The 19,089-nt window shown below is 40.1% G+C and overlaps 1 protein-coding gene across 2 annotated transcripts in view; it reads right to left on the bottom strand.

Moving 5' to 3' along the window:
* The window catches only part of LOC148426897 (protein-tyrosine kinase 2-beta-like), a 25,190-nt gene extending 9,020 nt beyond the window's left edge, over positions 1–16,170 (bottom strand). The window contains exons 1-17 of one of the 2 annotated variants that reach the window (XM_088407939.1): positions 14,702–16,170; positions 14,332–14,631; positions 13,305–13,483; positions 13,133–13,220; positions 12,968–13,047; positions 12,817–12,879; positions 10,548–10,602; positions 10,338–10,478; positions 8,618–8,689; positions 8,432–8,533; positions 6,545–6,662; positions 6,418–6,448; positions 4,401–4,426; positions 4,249–4,296; positions 4,068–4,168; positions 3,899–3,980; positions 3,714–3,814 (exon numbers count right to left, since the gene is read on the bottom strand). In XM_088407939.1, coding sequence (XP_088264065.1) covers positions 3,714–3,814; positions 3,899–3,980; positions 4,068–4,168; positions 4,249–4,296; positions 4,401–4,426; positions 6,418–6,448; positions 6,545–6,662; positions 8,432–8,533; positions 8,618–8,689; positions 10,338–10,478; positions 10,548–10,602; positions 12,817–12,879; positions 12,968–13,047; positions 13,133–13,220; positions 13,305–13,483; positions 14,332–14,559 — 1,515 coding nt within the window. In that variant the 5' untranslated portion in view covers positions 14,560–14,631; positions 14,702–16,170. The remainder of the gene's footprint in view (positions 1–3,713; positions 3,815–3,898; positions 3,981–4,067; positions 4,169–4,248; positions 4,297–4,400; positions 4,427–6,417; positions 6,449–6,544; positions 6,663–8,431; positions 8,534–8,617; positions 8,690–10,337; positions 10,479–10,547; positions 10,603–12,816; positions 12,880–12,967; positions 13,048–13,132; positions 13,221–13,304; positions 13,484–14,331; positions 14,632–14,701) is intronic. The other variant, XM_088407940.1, reaches the window with a different exon arrangement.
* Between the last annotated feature and the right edge of the window lie 2,919 nt (positions 16,171–19,089).

Raw genomic sequence — 19,089 nt, 5'->3', positions numbered from 1 at the left:
CAAAATAAAATAACACATAAAACCTGTTAACCCTTAATTCTAAACATTACTTTTAACTTCTGGTTGGCGAGATTATGCATAGTATGAGTTTTGGTTTATGAATTGAAACCAGAGAGAGCAATTACAGATAAAACTCCAGTAATATCGGTTGTGTTATAGCTGTAAATGGCAAGTAGTGAATTGAACCAACTCATTTTATTCTCTCAACTGAACGTATTTCTCCACTGCATGGTGGTGCTATAAAATGACTGTTGTCACATTGACTGCAGGCTGATTGCAGTTTGTACTCTAAAGATACAGCAATAAAGCAGATAAACATGTAAGTCAGTTGAATTATAATTCAGTAAGCAAAAGGGGGCATGGTGGGCTCACGGACATCTGAGGTAATGTCTATCCTGACGATTGCAACAACAGATAAAAATTCCAATTCCGACGTTTTTTTTTTTTTTTTTTTTCGCATTCCCATCATTTGTCGGTCCATCGGCAAAACAGGTGTCCATTGGCGATGGACTGATGGACAGTCCATCAATGCTGACAAAGTTCCCCCTCTGGAAACAGTATGTCACCTGGGTAGGTGGTGTCTGTTACAATGCTACTGGCCTTCCTCTGGAGGTGGCTATGATATATGACAGCACAGTTCCCTGGGCTGATTTTGCCACCGCGTCTACTGCCTTATGATTTTGTGGGCTGTGCAGCTGCTATACACGATGGTCAGACCAAGAGAGAAGATGCTTTCAAATGTGCTCATGTAGAAATTTACCATTAGACTGGAGGGTGGACCGGTTTCCTGAAAATGCTCAGAAAGTGTCTCCTTGGCCTTCTCAACTAGGTGTGAGGTGTTCAGCTCTCATGTGGATTCCCAGGAACCTGGTGTTGTCCACACTCTCCACTACATCCCCGTGTATGATTATTGAGAGAACGTGTTGTCCTGGTTATCCTATAGTCCAATGGTCCCCATCCACCATTACGCGGCTCAGTACCGGGCCACATGTGCCGCACCCAAAATATTGATGTTTTGGAGGAACTGATTTAGTTTATCCTTTAACAGTTCATTCATTTGCGCTTTGCTTGACTTGATCTTTTTGGCGCCGCCTATGGCCACTGTTGATGTTACTTTTTGTAGTGATGAAGAACAGTGCGGCTTTCTTGAGAGCAGTTATCCGGTGATGCACACATTGTTCTGTCTCTCTGTGAAATCTGGCCCACAAGTTTCTATAAGTTGTACTTTCTTTGTAAGAATGTTGTCATTTATGATGACCCCCCCCCCCCCCCCCCCCCACCCCCACCCGACCATCATGTCGTTAATGGTGCGATATTTTCTGTGCACTTTATATTCGCCATTTGAAGCTCCTCCACCCCGGTCCGCAATAAAAATCTCAAGCGTTGACTGGTCCGTTGTGACTTATCACATTTGATACTTGATATTTGATACTTTCTGTGATGGGACTCATTATTCCCCGATATTTGACCCATGACAGTGGTGTCATTGGCAAATTTCACCAAGTCTTTGTCTAGCCTCAGGACAAGTGTAAATGATGTATGAGCGTTTATTCTCATCACTTGTGGTCTTTTGTTGAAAAATCGACTGCTCCGTGAATACAACAGGGTGGAAATACCCTGGTTGTGCAGTTTGAATACCACTTTTTGGCTGATGAATGTATAGTGGGCAGAACTAAAAAGGCAAATAGCATCCTAACGTATATATTTTGCTTGATGTGTCCTCCATAACTCCCACAGGACAAAACCAGAGCTTTTCCCCACTCCTATAAATTTCTACGTTATTTTCTTCTTAAATTCCACCATTTGATTCGTTTGAACCTGAATGCACTCTATATCACTGTGTCTCTCTTTCAAAACCTGTGTGTGTTTACCACAGCCATTTCCTTCCCACTTACAAAATCTACAGTCATCTGCAACTTGTCTACTGAAGTCTCCCTCATTTTGTTGCTACACAGAAGCACTGCCTCATTTCATAATGTGATTTTTTTCTTAAAAAGAGACACTTTTACATGTAAATAGCCTAATCAGTTCCAACCCCCCAAAAACGCTCATAAACGCTTAAAATTCATATTAATTGTAGCAGTTGATAATATGAGTGTAGTTTATTTGGTTGCCTTGAGATGGCGATTGTTTAATAATGGTGCTTGCAGAGAAGGTTGTTTAGGTCATTTTATTTGTACATTCTTAATATACATTTCCAGTGATCTAGGCATCATTTACAAGTCCACAGGACCAATAATATTTGTTTTGGGTTCATTTTGAGCATGTAAGCTTAAGTTTAGTGTAAGGTCGAGCAAAGTAATTCCTGTATTTTATGCTAATGTGCTAACGATGCTAATGTCAGATGTGATAACATGCTAGTTATCTTGCGATCATGACGAAGTGTTCAGCCGTTTGTTTACAGCAGTCCAAAATGGTATGTATATAGTTTTATGTGAATATGTATGTTATCCATAGCTAATGTCAATTTTATGTTTGTTAGTGCTACGGCGTGTACTGTTGGTGGAAAGCCCGTAAAGATAAAAAGTGCCAGATCACACTAAACATCAGCGCAATGAACACGTGTTGCTCGTTTGGGGACAAGCCGGCATTTCATTAAATTATACAAATGCATCAAAAACTGGAACAAATAGTGGGTTGTGATGTACTACATTACAGTCTTGTGCAAGTGAACGCTGGTTTCTTGTGTCTCATTATTATTATACAGCAACAATTTAGTCTTTTGTGTCCAAAATTTTCTTTTGTAAATAGAGACAATATTTTATTGAAAAGGCGTTTCATAACCTGAATTTTCCGTAACAAGAGGCACCACGTGTCATCGTCACCACGATAGTTTATCACTCATCCAGTTGTGGCGGGGCGAACTATGGCAACAAACGTGATGACGGAAAATGTCTTTAATATTTGCCTGACACTTTGGGTCAATTTCTAAAAACAACGGACCGATGATGACAGAATGGGGTACATGTGGCAACGGTAATCTAAATGATGGACTAGCAAAAAAATATCAAATGCCTACCTCTGGATATTTGTATGGTATCAATATCGAGCATGATGTAGAATCTTTCGAGCTCTTTTTTGCAATGTGCAAATCAGTACTAAGCCTTTACCGGGACAGCGGCCGCTTTCGACCAATAGTCCAAACAGGCAAAAACGGCATTTATTAGGCATGCATTTTTCTTTTTTTATATGCAAGCAGTTTCAGGATTTTAGAGAAATTTAGAGGTACGTTAGAAGAGATTCCTGTTACGGATGCTTTCGGCTGGTTTGTCTGTTTGGACTATCGGCCAAAACCGGCCACTATGCCCAGTAAAGCGATAAACTGCTGTAGGTAGACTCCCAGACTTCAACATAAGACAGATATTGAACAATAAGTGCACAATATATACCGTATGAGGCACACTGGTTCAAAATATTATTTTTATTGTGCAATATTGCAATATTTCTGGCAATCTTGGAGCAAATGTGTTTTACAACAGAGCTTGTGGTCTATTAAGGGGCCCAAGAACTTACAATATTTTCATACCCTATCTATCTAAAAATGACCTGCCCTATCTGTGTTAAAAATCAAATCATGATATTGAACAAATAAAATCTGCTCACAGGCTCAAAGGTATCATCATGTGATCATAATTAATAATTTGTTTGTATCTTTCAGCTTCAACATTGAAATTGTGATGGAACACAACAGTTTCAAAAAAATGCATGCACACCTCTCCATGTTTGCAGAGTTCCATGACAATCCAGATGGGATCAACATGAATGACTCCAATCAGGCGCACAATGTGGGTGTGGTCCAGATTTTTCATCAGGTCTGTAATTTAATGGGCATTTATATATGAGAGTAGTTTTAGGAAAAGCATGCATGTATATTTGCTGTGAATTTGAACAAACTGACCAGCTTCACTAAGAAACTTTTCCTTCACGCCTGCTGAGCTATCCTTGCAGGTTTTGATGGCTACTTGGATTGTCTCACCTGTCTTTATGGACAAAACACTGTAACCGCAATGATTTGATTGCGCAGGGCGAACTATGCAGCGATGTAATTCGAGAGCGAATGAACTTACTTGGGCTTTGTACACACCATCATGAACCTCTCCAAAAAAGCCCTCACCCAGGATCTGACCCACAATTACATCAGTTCGGGAAATCCTATGCTTCTCTGAACCTATGAACATATTTAGTTTTTTTAATGATCAGACCATATTCTTATTTTCAGGAATGAGGGATTGGAGAGAATTGACTTACCACACAGAGCTATTGTGTTCTCAGGAATCTCAGCATAAATGTCAGAACCTGAAGAGAAGAACCAAATGTTGATAATCTGCCTGTGTATGTTTATCGTGTATGCATATTCATAGATTGGAAGTCTACAAGTTCAGTATGAAACATGGTCAAACCTCTGTTGGGTCCAGTTGAATCATTGCTAAAAGAGATTAAAAGGCATTTATTGGGCTGAGTCAACAAATTCTTTGATTTTGTGCAGTAATTAGGCAATCGCTTTATTATTATAAACATTTCCTCTAACAAAATGGTACTATAAGGGAATTTAATTCCAAAAAGTAAAACAGTACAGTAAACATTTACAGTTGAAAAGTGGAGTTTTCAAAGGTTGAATGAGAATATGCATAAGCAATTATTGGAAGTGGAAACGTAAGCACTTTATTGCCATCTTTGCAGGCCGGTGCTTTACTTTGTGTATTTTGAAAGGACAGTACACTAAAAGTCATAGTACTTATTTTGCAGCCGTTTTACAGTACAGTAAAAACAGTAATCCCTCGTTTTTGCGGTTAATGGGGGCCGTAACTGTTAGAATAATTGTAGATATAGTGATTATACATTAGCTACAAAATATTAATGCTTGCAATGAAGAAATGCTTTGCTGTGTGAATGATTGAGGTTAGGATTATAATTATTATAGTGACTATGAATTTACTATAAAATATAACCTGCTGTGGTATGTTGGTGGTATGCTGTCAGAATGAGTGCACTACTTGTGGGGAAAAAAAACTGCCTTGGTATTGTTTTGTCCCAGGCAGAAGGAAGGTCGCTCAAGCTTGCCAGTTGGAGCGGTCCCGCAGCTGTGACTCTTACCGATGCCTCGCGACACATATTTCATCAGAATGTCTCATGACGCGAAATATTTGATCAGAATGACTTGCTACGTATAATATTTTATCATACATGCATTAGTTTCTCACCCACATGCTCACACATAGAAGGACAAGTACACAAGGTTCTGACCATAGACTTGCATTTTTTCCTGCCCCTTGAGGGCCGGGACCTTCATGTAGTTAGGGATCTCTGTATCAAACAAAATTGAGAGGGGAAGGAGAGAGTGGGAGAGTGCAGTAGAATTGTCTTTGGCCAGTTCCTCTTCGCTCCCCTCATGCATGAGTTGGGAAGCTTGCCTTGTCTCCTTTTTGTGTACAGTTTCTTACAAATGTCTGACAAATTAACCTGACAGTAACCGCCCCACGATAATGATTAACCGTGAAGTAGCGTTACCCCCCACTGAATTTTTATGCATGTGCATGTGGGTACTTGATTTTTTTCAAACGTGAAAAGTATTTATACTTTTTACTTAAATCTTAAATTATTAAACTTTATATAGTAATTGTACTGTTATCCCTTCCCATCCTATTGGTTGTAGTCTCGCCGAGAGCCGAGGTTATATTAGCGGCGCCCAGAAGTCTAAATAAAGTAAAGACTGTAGCTGACCAAACATGATAACAATCAGAGATTACACTTGAAATTCCAATTTTTTTACAAAAGAAATTGAGGAGAGAGAATTACAATGCTCCAGTGCAGAGCTGCTCTTTCCTTCTCTTCCTTCATGTCTACCAGACAGTGTGCATGAGTTTCATAGGGAGACGGGCACTCCTACAATACATGCGATTGGCTCCGAGCGTGACCATGGACCAATGAGGGCAGGAGTAGATATACTCCTGGGTGGAAGTAGACTACAATTAATATAGCTAATATAACCGTGGCTCTCCGTGAAACAACAGCCAAAGGGATGGGAATTGATAACAGGCGAATTGAAAAAAAACCTTTTTTTTAAGATAATATATAATTACAACATTATCAACGGTGGTTAATAATTTATAATGTAAGTAATTATGTGTACTCAAGTAGTTTTATGTCTAATGAATGCCCGTGGCAATTGTAGTTAGCTGTCTGACATGCAGGGAACCTTCACAGTGTGTCTTGCAGCAATATAGCCTTTTTTTTTTTTCATGGGACAAAAAAAATAAATAAATAAAAATCCACAACGCGTTGAGGGCATGATCGGCTAAGTAGTGAGGGATCACTGTATTTGTCAATTTAAAGAAGTACATAATAGGTTCCAATAAATGAAAACGATGACATGTATGACCGAGCACGTTTTGAGGGTGCCTCTGAAATTTAACTCACCTTTTTGGAATGTCGGGCAGTTTCAGTCTCACTGTAAAAATAAATGATAAATGATTTTATTAAATGTGTCACACGGGATCATTTTTAAATGACAACTTCATTTTGGGCGATTGTTTCAACAGTGTACCTTTGCTAGGCCTGCTAATGAGTGAGCCCTGAGTGGAACACTGCAGCTGGCAGAAGCCATCAATTAGATTGGCCATGTTTTCTGCTACAGCCATTGACTCCGTACTCACTGAGAGAGGCTGAGGGTTGGAACATGACATTTAGTGCGAAACTAAACCGCAAAGAGGCCATAACAATATGATTATGACAATATTATGACACTATTATTATTACTACGACAATAAGGCTTATAAGTCTTGTAACACCGACAGAGTATTATGACCAGTGTTGGGAGTAATGCATTACATAAGTAAGGTATTTACGTTAATGCATTACTTTTTTTTGTAACACGGTTACAGATGTTTTTTTGTTTTTTCCCCCAAAATTGGCAAAAACACCACATGGTTGAAGGAGAAAAGTCTGGGGCAAAATGTTTACTTTCTATTATTAGTACCTTCTACAATAGAAATGAGTAAGGAAGCAGCAGACGACAGGTTGAATATGGACAATGCATACATAAGATGGACATACGCCCATTCCTTACACTTTGTCAGAGATAAAGACAAGAATAATATAGTTTGGTGCTCTTTGTGTCCACTTCGTGAAGTAGCACCAGTAATTCGACAAACCATTTAGAGTGGTGCCATAGTAACGTGAAGTTAGCAAAAAGAAAACGTGGAGGATTAGGAATGGAGATTAAAAAAAACCAGGCAAAATGATCATTCTCTCGCTCAGGAATGCCACTTCCACCTTAGGACATTAGGAAACGCATGTTATGTCGGCATGACATAATGAGTTCCTTTAGCTTTGCTAATAATTTGTATTTAGTATAAAAAACAAGAAAGAAAAAAGGCTGAACAATAGAAAAAACAAACAAACAAACAAAATACACCATACTTCTTATTGTTTTGCTTTTTTTTTTTTTTTGAATTCGACTGAATTGGTCTTTTGGCTGGCACAAGGCACAATCACCAAGAAGTTCTTGCAGTTAAATATTACAAACAATTCTCATATGACTGAGTTGAATAAGGCCACACATAGTTGCAGAGTTTCTAAAGGTGGGGTCGGTGGCCTGACAGCAGGGGCTCTGTGAAATATTTTGGTTTATTAATAAAGAAAATTATATTTGTGTTCATTTCATTTTGTTTTATATAAAATTGTCAAAATGCATTTTACGTCTACATTTGTTTGCTAACGATGCGATGAATCCAGCAAAGCTAAAGCAGCATTTTATTTTACAATCCTGTTTTCGGCTAAATAATTGGCAGCAACCCGTTTGGGGGAAATTGCCATATTTTGTTATAATCAGGCGTACAATGTTAATTTTCTAAACTTCAGTATAACTGAAAAGAAACAAATATACTTTTTGACACTTATGTTTGGCTTCAATGATTTTTATTTTGTTTTGTTGGAGCATAACCATGCTGTGCCCATAGATGGAGTTTAAAACTCACATGTACAGTATGAGGCAACGTCTTTTGCCTAAAGCGTAAATACTTCTGTTGCGCTCCTAGAAGAACACTAACAACTGTGGCGCAAACATTTGCAATGGGGGTCCTTGGAAAATTAGCTTTCGAAAAGGGGTCTCCGACTTCAAATCGTTTGAGAACCCCTGGGTTATGTAGCATTGCCCTCCTTTTGGCTGGGCGGCCAAGGCAGGATGAGAGTTTAAACCATTTTGTGAGAGATCAGACCTTCTTCTGCATTAAGCAAAATAAGTCTCCGCAGCTCTGTGCTCGATCTTTCTGGCATACAATAAATGGGTCACCAGAGGTCGTGTAGGCTTTCTGGTAATTTTTATCTGCAAAGTTCGCATTAAAGATAAAAGAACCAGGCAAAGGATCACATTTAACTTTACGGTATGACATATTGCTATTTAGTAGCATCAAGGCTGGAATGGTAAAGTTACCTGATTGGTTCCCTCAATGTATACGGTGAGCAGAGCTCGGCCGTGGCTCTCTGCCGAGAACAAGATACTGCTCACCTGAGAGAATGTAGCCAGGCAAACAGGCTAGGAACAAAAAACGTCTTCATTGCACCAGAATGCACGCTAAAAACAGGTACAGTATTTGTTTTTTAAAGGAAGCAAGCTTACTTTGGAATTGTCAGTTTGCTGACTGATACCTTCAGATCCAATCACCAGGTCTATTGTTACGCGCCAGCCGTGCTAGTGCAAAGCATACAGTAATATACAACAATGTATATTGCATGTGAGAATGTACTGTAGCATTGAACAGGAATTCCAAAAATTAGTCATTGGTATCAGACAATTCCAACTATCAGCTAGTAGTTCAGATTTTCATGCAACACTCAGCAGCCACAATATAAGGTAACATTAATGAAGCAAATGCTGATTAAAATATTGTTCAAAAAATAATATAACAATTTTGCAATGTGTTTGTAAGTTTGTTTCTCACAAGCACAAAGATGAAGGGATCTCATGAGAGATAAGATGCAATGTGTACAAAGATTGTTTTAGTAACCAAAGGTGAACACTTTGTCAGCACTGATGGACTGTCTGTCATTCCGTTGCCAATGTACACCCGTTTTTTCGACTTTCCTAACGACGGGAATGCTCAAAAAATGGTGAATAGAAAATGTCAGAACTGCAATTTTTATCTGTAATTGTCGGGATAGACATTAACTCAGATGTCTCTCAGCCGGCCACGCCCCTTTTTGCTTACTGAAATACAATTCAAATGACTTGGATGTTTATCTGCTATATAGCTGCATCTTTATAGTACAATCAGCCTGCATTAAAGGTGACAATAGTCAATTCACAGTACCGCCAAGCAGTGGAGACATATGTTCAGTTCAACATTCAATTCACAGCTAACTTTACTGGAGATTTGTAATTGCTCCCTTTCTTAGTCCTGGTTTCAAGTTTCTTGCTGATAAGAGCATTCTGGGATTCAAGTGACCAATGAATGCAGAACAATTTTGCATTCTTTCTCTGACTGGCTCTTGGCCAGGAAATGCAAGAAAGTTTTGTAATTCCTTAATAAAAGATGTTTTTTTTAGTCAATTCAACCTCAGCAATACTTTGTTTTACTTGTAGTGTATGTTTATGTTTAGACGATTTTGACAAATGATAATGAAAATGTTGAAACCCACCATTTGAGGGTCATGTAAAGCATGATAATGCCATCCAGTGGACACGTTTGCTAATTGCACTCTCGTCCCCTGTGGGATAAAATCATAATGGGGTATTATAGGGTTAATCCCCTAAACTAGCTTTGTTTTCGTGTTACACTTCTATTACTCTGATGTGTTTCAACTGCAGTGTAACTGTCAAACCACAGACATGGTGTTAACTTTAAGTGTAAGTACTAAAACAGAAAAAAAGAATTAGTCCGAGTGCAGACAGAAGTAGACCAGCATGTGATGATCGACGGACCAGGAAAAAAAAAAAAAAAAGAAGTGAAATGTCAATCTCTTGTGGTGGCGGAAGGTTGGGCAACAATACACCGTCAGATAGACTGATCGACGATTACAATTTCGTCTGGCTTAAAAAAATGACGGACCGACAATGACAGAAAGGGGGCAGGGCTCTGATGAATGTCGGACCATCAAAACATGTAAGTTGCCCACCTCTGGTAGTAACAATAATGCTACATCCTAATCGGGCTGCTATTAGTAGTGTTGATGGTGATACAATCACCAAATTTAGTATAGCAGATAAAAAGTGTTGCATTTATTGGCAGCACCTTTGATACAGGTGTACCTAATGTTGTGGTGGGTAAAGCTATGTCACAAAATACCGTACCGCATGGTAAGTGTACATCCTAACCATTCAAACTTTCACACATACTCACCACCAGCTGGCAGGCAAATCTTTCTTGTGTATAGTTGTAACACTGTGCCAGAGTACTGAAGAACTTGACCATGCACTGCTCCTGGTTCAGAGTACTATAGCCTCGAAATGTCTGTTGAATCATGCGACGGAGCTGCTTCGGCTGACATGTATAAAGTCAAAAATAAATCAGCCGAGGTCACCACAGAATGTATGAGAGATGGATTGCTACCTTCATGCTGTTGATGAGCTCTTTTGGGAAGAACAAGTCCAATCCTACATCTTTCCTAATGGAAAAAATTCAGATCATGATGAACAATTGAACTTAAAGGTCAACAATTGCGGGCGCAGGAAGCAAAGCAAATACCGTACGACATCAATACAATACAAAGCGTAGTGAGAGTTGTCAAAGGGAAAGATGGTGTGCCACACTGGTAAACATTTCCATGTCCCAGAGTTTGTGTAATGTTCTGCAGCATCAAATTCACAGACCCAGCTTTGTATCATCTGCAGACCCTGTCAAATGCCATCATGCTTGGGTACAAGTTAACCTAAAGTACCCCTCAAATATATGTCTAATTCATTTTTTTACAGCAGGAAATGGCTCTCGAAGGGTGAAATAATTCTTATGTGTGATTCTTTTTGTCTGTTATTTCACTATTTTATCGGGTCCATGAATTCTGGCAAACATGCATGCCAGAATGCATTCTTGAAACAGCAATAGATCTTTGAGAGGCGCCTTGGACTGAAGGACTTTAGCCAGCCAAATATGTTTTGTTGGATGGATGGATAGATAAATGCATTCTTTGGAGAGAGACATCAAAAACATGCAGTACACGGTTCTCTAGGTACACGGTTCTCTAGGAATGGAGTTACCTACCCTCATAGTAGACCCTACATGGATCTGAGATTAACCTAGAAAACTGTTAATATTGACTGGTAAAATCACGGTCGTCTGGGGTTGTGAGAGAGATTTGCAAAGTGGAAGGCAGCGCCATCATGACCAAATTTGAACAGTCATGTGATCACTATGACAGTGCATTTTGCTGAAGCAGTTGTTCAATTTTGACTGTTTTTTGGTCTGTTTTGCTATAAAAATAGTCCCGTATTAACAAAATTTAAATGGCATCCCTAACCATGTGAGGTTTTCCATATGTTCTAACTGGAAGAAGAAAAAGAGACATTTAGAGCAGAAGTGGCAGGTGAATGAAGTCAGCCTAGAACCTCCAAAACATTGTAGGCTGGTGAAAACTGATAAAAACTCTGAAGAGTTTAATCAGAACCAGTGACATGCATTTGCATATCTAAAATGAAGCCGACTTCAAATTTTGAAGTACCGTGTTTGTCACAGTACAAGTGAACTTTGCTTTGCTTGGAAGTCGACCCTTCTTTTTTACTTCATTTTGGGTGAATTTTCCAAAAACACGATTATTAAAATACCTCTGACTATAGTGGTTACATAGATCATGGCTGTCCAATTATAATGGTGTGTGCTATTATAATGTACTCTACGTTTAGAGGCATTTATCATCATATATTGAATAACATATTGTTTCGGTTATGGGGGGATAACGAGATAAGTGCAAGGCGTGTGCGCTTAGACACAAATGCTGAAACTAAATTTGCAACAATAAAATGTTTCAATGCTTCATTTTTTGACAACTGAATATTGATTTGTCTCAAAGTCCTAAAAGTCATCATTACTATCTGACATGCCAAATAGCTCCTTCCATTTAACTCCCAGATGTCCTCCCCTATCTCCTCATAAATTGCTCAAGCATCCTCGTTACTCTTCCACGGGTAGTCATCTTTGGACTTTGCTGGTCATCTTACTTGGGATGTTCTTTACCCATGTGACGACTGTTGTGAGATCAAAGCTTGGAGGCTTGCCCTTTGCTGTTCCTCCCCCCAGCTGCCGATTCCCATGCCGGCTTGTTCAAGCATACGGGCTGAAGGAGACAAGTTGTCTTTTCCTTCTGCGGAAATTATCCACGCAGCCTCGTTATGGACAACAAAGAAGCAAAGTGCGAACGTGATAAACGGATATATGCTATATTGAATTAGAGGTATGTATAATCTTCTTAAGCCTTGTAGATGATATGGTAGTACCCATTTTGCATTCAAATGAATGTTATTCAAACACTTATGTGGAAAAAAAAATTGGTCTGTTTTGAGTTATGTAGTTATAAGTCAACCCCCCCCCCCCCTAATATGGGGGTTGAAAACGAGGGGAAAAAACTCAACTTGTACTCGGAGAAATACGGTAATTAGAATAATTATTTTAATATGTTTGATTTTATGGACGTCATCATCATGACCGGTCCCCAAGAGACGTCTATTTGCGCCCACTTAAACTCTGCAAACATTTGAACAAAAGTTGCAATATTGTTGAAAACCATTATTGGCTTTCTATGCTCATTAGAGAAAAATGATTTTCACTTAAATGTATGGAATTTGTGTATTATCTGAGATTTTACATAAATCACAAGGCACTGGCTTACTCCAACAGCTCGAAGTTGGATTTTTTCTCCAGCCCATTTGGATTCATATCTTTGTAGAATCTCCTGCCATCACAATAAAAGAACAGGCAGGGCGTTTAATTTTTTTCTCCATGCAAAAAAAAACGATACAGATGTTGGAAGTTTGCACTACCTAATCTCCAGACAACCAAGCTGGAGAGCCATTCCATCACTGACTTTGGAGGCAAACTGCTGCATATAGTCACTGCGTACCTGCAAAACAAAACAAAAAGTAAAAACACTTAACTACCTTAAAACCATTGTCTTTTTAACTAACAAAAACAACAGCATAAATGACCTGCTGGTAAAAGTAGAGCAATGTGGTTCTGTCCTCTTGGAATTTTGTCAAGAAGTCCGATGGAATGTATCTGATTCTTAAGTCATATCTAGAAAAGTAACATTCACGTTTAACTTTGCCATGTTTCATTTCAAACACATTAACTCCATCACAACCAACAAGGCAGATAGACCTCCACTCAGCCTCCAGGTGCTGCTGCTCGTAACGCTGGGAGAGGTCAGTCATGGTCAGATTCGGATGCAGCCAGTGTATCTCAGATGACTTGAGGTGTTTGAGGAGGAGCCCATAACACTGAGTATGCTTTATGCTAGGACCCACGCAGCCACCCGACAAGACAATGTTGATGACATCCTATGACAGAAGATTGTGTTGTTCCAAGGATATCTTTGACTATGAAGCTGGAAATTATTATTACTGAATTATATATCATGTCCACTACCATTGACTAAAGGCAAGTCTAGTTAAAGTCCTTGACTGCCCCTTGAACGAGGTTTAGGCTATCTAAATCTGGTTTTAAACCTTGGCTGGGGAAATTCTGACCCAACTGGGGTATTTTGATGATTTTAATGTGTGATGTCAAAGGAAAAAACACTAGGAGGCTAAAATATTGCATTGATTGTCAAAACACGACGACTTTCAATATGGCTGCCATCCCTTCTAAATGCTTGCAAACGGGAAGTTGAGAAGCACACCCTTAAAGGTGTAAAATTTAGCACCCATTGGGCTCATTTACTGACATTCAAGATTGGAAATGTTAATTTTGGACATATTGAAAACCCGACATTTTATCATGCATTTCCCCCAAGTTTAGCATTAATCATTTCAATGGCAACTCGGGTACAGGGCGCAAAAGAAATTTTTGTGTTGACACCCCAAAACTACAGAGTAACGCTCACGGCCACTTTACGAATTTGCAAGCCTTTCAATGACTCGATGATTGGCTCAGCAGGATTATTTTTGGAGAATATTTGGACCAAGTTGTCTGGGCTAAAACACAACCCCGTTTTCAACAACTACTTTTTTTTACTAAATCTGGACTCAATAAGATCAGCTAAACATAACCGTTTCGAATAACTGTTTTTGCTCTAACCGATTATTGAAAGATATCCAGTCCAGTCTGTATACTGGCTATCACAAATGAGTTTACAATAGGTGGAGGGATCCAAAATTAGTTTGTTAGCGTAGTGGTTGTAAAATACCCTGACTGTCATTCCTTCATCGCATCGAACCAGCTTGAAGTTCTTGCCGATGTTGAAACTGTTGCTGAGGAAACACACTTTAATAATCTTCACCAGGAAGATGCTGTCCCTGCCAGTTGTTGCTGTGGGGGAAATATCTGGGGTTTTGGATTGGCCGCTGGGAGACATGCTCCTCCAAGACAGGGTGCTGGTGTCTCCTGACATTGCACACGCATAAATAACACACATACACTCAAGCAGACAGCATGGAAACTATCTCAAGAGACATTGACACCGTTTTGACAAATATCCATGGTTATGCTGCAAACAGACAAGAAAATCCCAATGAGTTAATGTACTTGAGCAAGTAAACTTTCTCTTGTGTACTTACCCATCTTGTGCAAATCTCAAAAGCCCAACACAAAAATTTGAAGATGAAAGCCAACCTAACTTGTCTGAGGCTTTGTCTGTTATGTGAGAACAATTTTCAGATGTGTCAGTTAGCGGTTATCAAACTCTTTTTGAAGCCTCACCCTGAAAAACATTCATGTCACAAAGTGAAAGAGGAAGCAACACAGACAAACGAGGAAGTTGAAGAGGCGCTGACAGAAAAACTGTCAGAAGTGATGAATTGTTGTGTCGGTTAGAGTTTTCTTTCAAATGCTGCTGGTTTTCATAAAAACTTGCATCGAAATGAGAATTTACCATAATCCCCCAAATGTAAGGCACATTTATTTGAAGGCCAAAAGTATGGTTGCATCCTATGAACGTTAACTTAAAAAGTATTTTTTCGACACCAACCCTAACCCAACACTAAATTCACAGTGACTTCTTCTATTAAGCTGTAATTTATGTCCTTGTCCAAGTTTTATGCTTGTACAAACCTTGGAGTGAATGAGCAACTCTGTGCAATTACACTCATCAATACAAATATTTCTTCGATTTCAAAAAGGTGGAATTGAAGTATCTCAAATGTGATTCAGATTGTGAATTAGTTGGAAAAAAATAGCATTTGCTAAACTGCATGCCCGTCAGAAGCAGGCTTTTTTGGACTAAGCTTGTTGTTGCTGTTTGGTATGAATAAAAACAAGCAGCATTGTTTAACTTGGGGTCGCCTTGCTCAGATGTAAAGATACGGATGCTACGGATGCTTGATAGGTTGAAAAGGGTCACATGACACAATAGGGCTGGAACGTCCTTGCCCGGTACACTGGAGAGGCGGAGGCACTTCCAATCAATTAAAACCACCACCTAGTGAAACACACGCACACTGGTGAACACAACAAAAAATAAGATCACCAACACTGAGATTGGAAGTCCTCATCCAGTGACGCCGGAGGGGAGGCTCCAGCCTTGTAAAAGAAAATTAAAAGCGAGTCAATAAATAGCTTAATGAGCCATCAAAAAACTGCTAACTACTAAAATCAACCCGAAACGGGTGTTAAAAGTCCAACAGAACAAATCACAGTCCGAACGGGTGGAGAGGGCGCTGGCTCCCGCCCGGGATTCCACAGAGGTGGGCGGCTGAGACGTGGAGCACCTCCGGCCGTACCAGGTGAACGCCGCTCGGACGTGAAGGTCGCGTAGAACCAACTTAAACAAAGCAGTAGCGGCTACAACGTTCAACGTCCGGTCACTGGGAAGACAGGAACACGTGTGCAGATGGCACTGGGTTTTAAGAAAACCGTTTTACTGCATCGTGCCACTCAGGGCCTTACTTTAAAAATAGCCTTGAGTAATTTGACGGATGCCAACGGGAGGTACCCTGGAAGCGGCTAGACCTCTTTGCAAAATGGATCAGTGGAGGGCAAGAGCATGACTGTGCTTTATAGCGGGGCCTAGATGGTAAATTGGCCACCGCTGTGAGGTGCAGGGTGCAACACCTGCCACCAGGAAGCAGCTCTAGCCCCTCATGCCACGTAACATATAGCGAACACTTGATATTGTGATTAATGTTGACTAATACAGTAGAACGTGCTTTACGAAAGCCAGAATCTTTGACTGTTCAATTTGTTCTTTGTATACACTAGTGATTGAGAGTGAGGCTTTTGTGAAGCACCAACTGACTTTGCAAAGTTGATCAGAACAGGGTGAAATTCTGAAAACTTCAGTTATTAGTGACCTCTACTGACGAGAAGCAAGACTGCAATGGATTTATTACGTACTGTACTGTTGTTGTTTTTATGTTTTATTTTTTAATTCCAGTGGTATGTATTGAATGATATTTTATGACTGCTTGTTGCTGTAATATCCTTGTTTGTCAAAAAGGGGCGCTGTTGCTGACAAAGGACAATAGAAGAAGTGTGCTTGATGTTCGCGCCTTCTATGTATTCCCTTCTCTCTCTGCACTTGACTCTCATTGAGAGCAGTTCGTTCATGCGTGATGTTGAAATAAAGTGCACCAGTGTTTGATAAAGGTGAAGTTGTCTGTCGTGTTACAACCTACAACCTACAACCTACAACCCTAGGGGTTCGGTGAGTCGGTCTCAGGGGTTCGGTGGAGCCTCCGCCGCAGAAGTCCACCCCTCAGTCTAGTCTGCAGTTAGTGGGCACAGTCATTGAAAACGGCCTGCTCTGAGATTTCCTACCGGTCCGCTTTGAGGTCGCTGGTTTATACAGCAGAGTGAGACCTTCCTATCAGACCGCTTCGAGAGGGCTGTATATGTGTCTGTGTGAGACTCCCTACCGGCCCTCTTTGAGAGCGCTGGATAAGCAGCAGAGTGAGACCTCCTTCTCAGTCGGGACCACACAACAAGGTGATATTTATGCACAATTCATTTCGTGCACCAGTAAAAAAAAAAAAGCATACTTTATTTTTTATTAAAGAAGGGTTCGGTGAATGAGCATATGAAAATGGTGGGGTTCGGTGCCTCCAACAAGGTTAAGAACCACTACACTAAAAGAACTACACAACCCCTGGGGAGGGGTTTTGCCTTTATAGGAAAAAGCGGGCGTGCAATTATATTGTTTCTAGGGAGGCCTTAATCTTGGTGTACCGTATAAATATTAAAAAAATGGCGGTGGTCGTTTTTTATTCAGTGTGTACCTCTGTTGATGATGGTTTTCCATGTGCTGAAGAGGTAACTGAAAGAATCAAATGATGAAGTCATAAACAGGAAGTTGTACTTACTTCAGTAGATGTTGAAAGGCAAGAGCTCCCTCTACTGATGTATGTTGTTTGGCAAGAGCTCCCTCTATTGATGTTAGTGCCACGTTGCATTTTTGAGTTGGATGGTCGTTTTTTTTTTTTTTTTTCTTTCAATGTGTTGTAGTGCAGTTGTCCTCAACCCCTGGTCCGCAGACCGATACCGGTCCGTGGATCAACTGGTACCGGGCCGCGTGGGCTGCACACAAAATAATGTTTTAGAGATGATTTAGTTTAATGGTACGCTTACTGATATCCTATGCTGGAATTTGTGTACCTCTATTCCTGCCACATCAGTGCCACTGAAAGAGTATTCTTAACGCCTGGGGACATAGCCAATGGCATATTAGAAAAAAAAAAAGTGGACATGCTGCTTTTTTGCCTTTATGTGAGCTCATAGATGTCAACAATGTGGGGCTTTTGAAAAAGAATAAATATTTTTTGTCTATTCTAATAATTTCTGGTAATCTTTTCAATCATTTTTAAAATACAGTAATCCCTCGCTGTATCGCGGTTCATCTTTCACGGGTTCGTTGCGCCATGGATTTTTTTACAGTGTGGATATAATTTTTTTACAGGTTAATTGTGCTCTGAATTCTGAATGGCTCAGGGGCTTTACTGTTGTCTTGAAATAAAATATTGATGCTGTACTGTATTGTTTTCTCACTTATCAATTTATTACTGTCACGTTCTGCCTGGGTTATGTTCTATGGGTTTTTGTTGTAGAGATTTTGGGCTGTTTGTTTAGCCATTTAGTTTCTATAGTTTCTTCCCCGCGTCCGCCTCGCCTCCCTGTCTCATTAGTTTGATCTTGTCCACCTGCCTGTTTACCTGCCCTTCTTCTCATCCAATCAGCTTCCCCTGCCTTTTGTCTCTCCCCCAGCTGTGTTGTGTCTTCTCGTTAAATGTGTAGTCTATTTAAGTTCCCAGTTTACATTCGTTCTTGTCGGGTCATTGTTTATTTTCTGCGCTGCCTGGTCCTTGTCGCACGTCTTCCCACCGCTGTCTTGCCTCGCGTTCCCTTGTGTCCATCCTTCACATGCTGCCTCCCGTTCCCTGCTGCCCCAGTAAGTTAAGTTTAGCGTTTTTGGTTGTACTTTGTATTTTTTGGTCCATTGCAACCCTGCTTTCGTTTATTAAATATCCTCTTTTGAGCCTCATCCCAGTCTGTCCTGCGTCCTTTTGGTTCCACCTTTCCCACATCCCACACTGCCTCAAGCCGCCATGCCCAAACGTGACAATTACAAAAGGCAAGAGGATCCAAACGCTTGATTTCTTCTCCTGTGTCTCTCCTCCAACTGCCGTGTGCGAACGTGCTAGTAAGCACATTGATTGACAGCTTGGGCTCTGGGAGCCGATCACGTGACTCGTAGGCGAGCAGAGAGCAAACACTTCATTTTAATTCGATGTCCGGGCATATCCGTTTATAAAAATCTTCTTGCTCAGAAAAAGAAAGAGCCCAATAATTACTCATAAGTGTGCGGGTTCAGGACGAAGAGGCATAGCTGGGACTGTGAAATACATGAGTGACAATGTTTGCCACTTTGTATTACTATATTAAAATGATTGTTTTAAACAAATTTGGGGCTTTAAAACAGGTTTTGATTTTTGGTTTTATTCTATAGTTTAGTATT

This window comes from Hippichthys cyanospilos, chromosome 2 (genome assembly GCF_059441005.1).
Source record: "Hippichthys cyanospilos isolate Australia breed blue-spotted pipefish chromosome 2, RoL_Hcya_1.0, whole genome shotgun sequence".
Lineage (NCBI taxonomy): Eukaryota > Metazoa > Chordata > Actinopteri > Syngnathiformes > Syngnathidae > Hippichthys > Hippichthys cyanospilos.
Note: the sequence above shows the minus strand (reverse complement) of the source record. Positions and strands in the feature narration are given on the sequence as shown.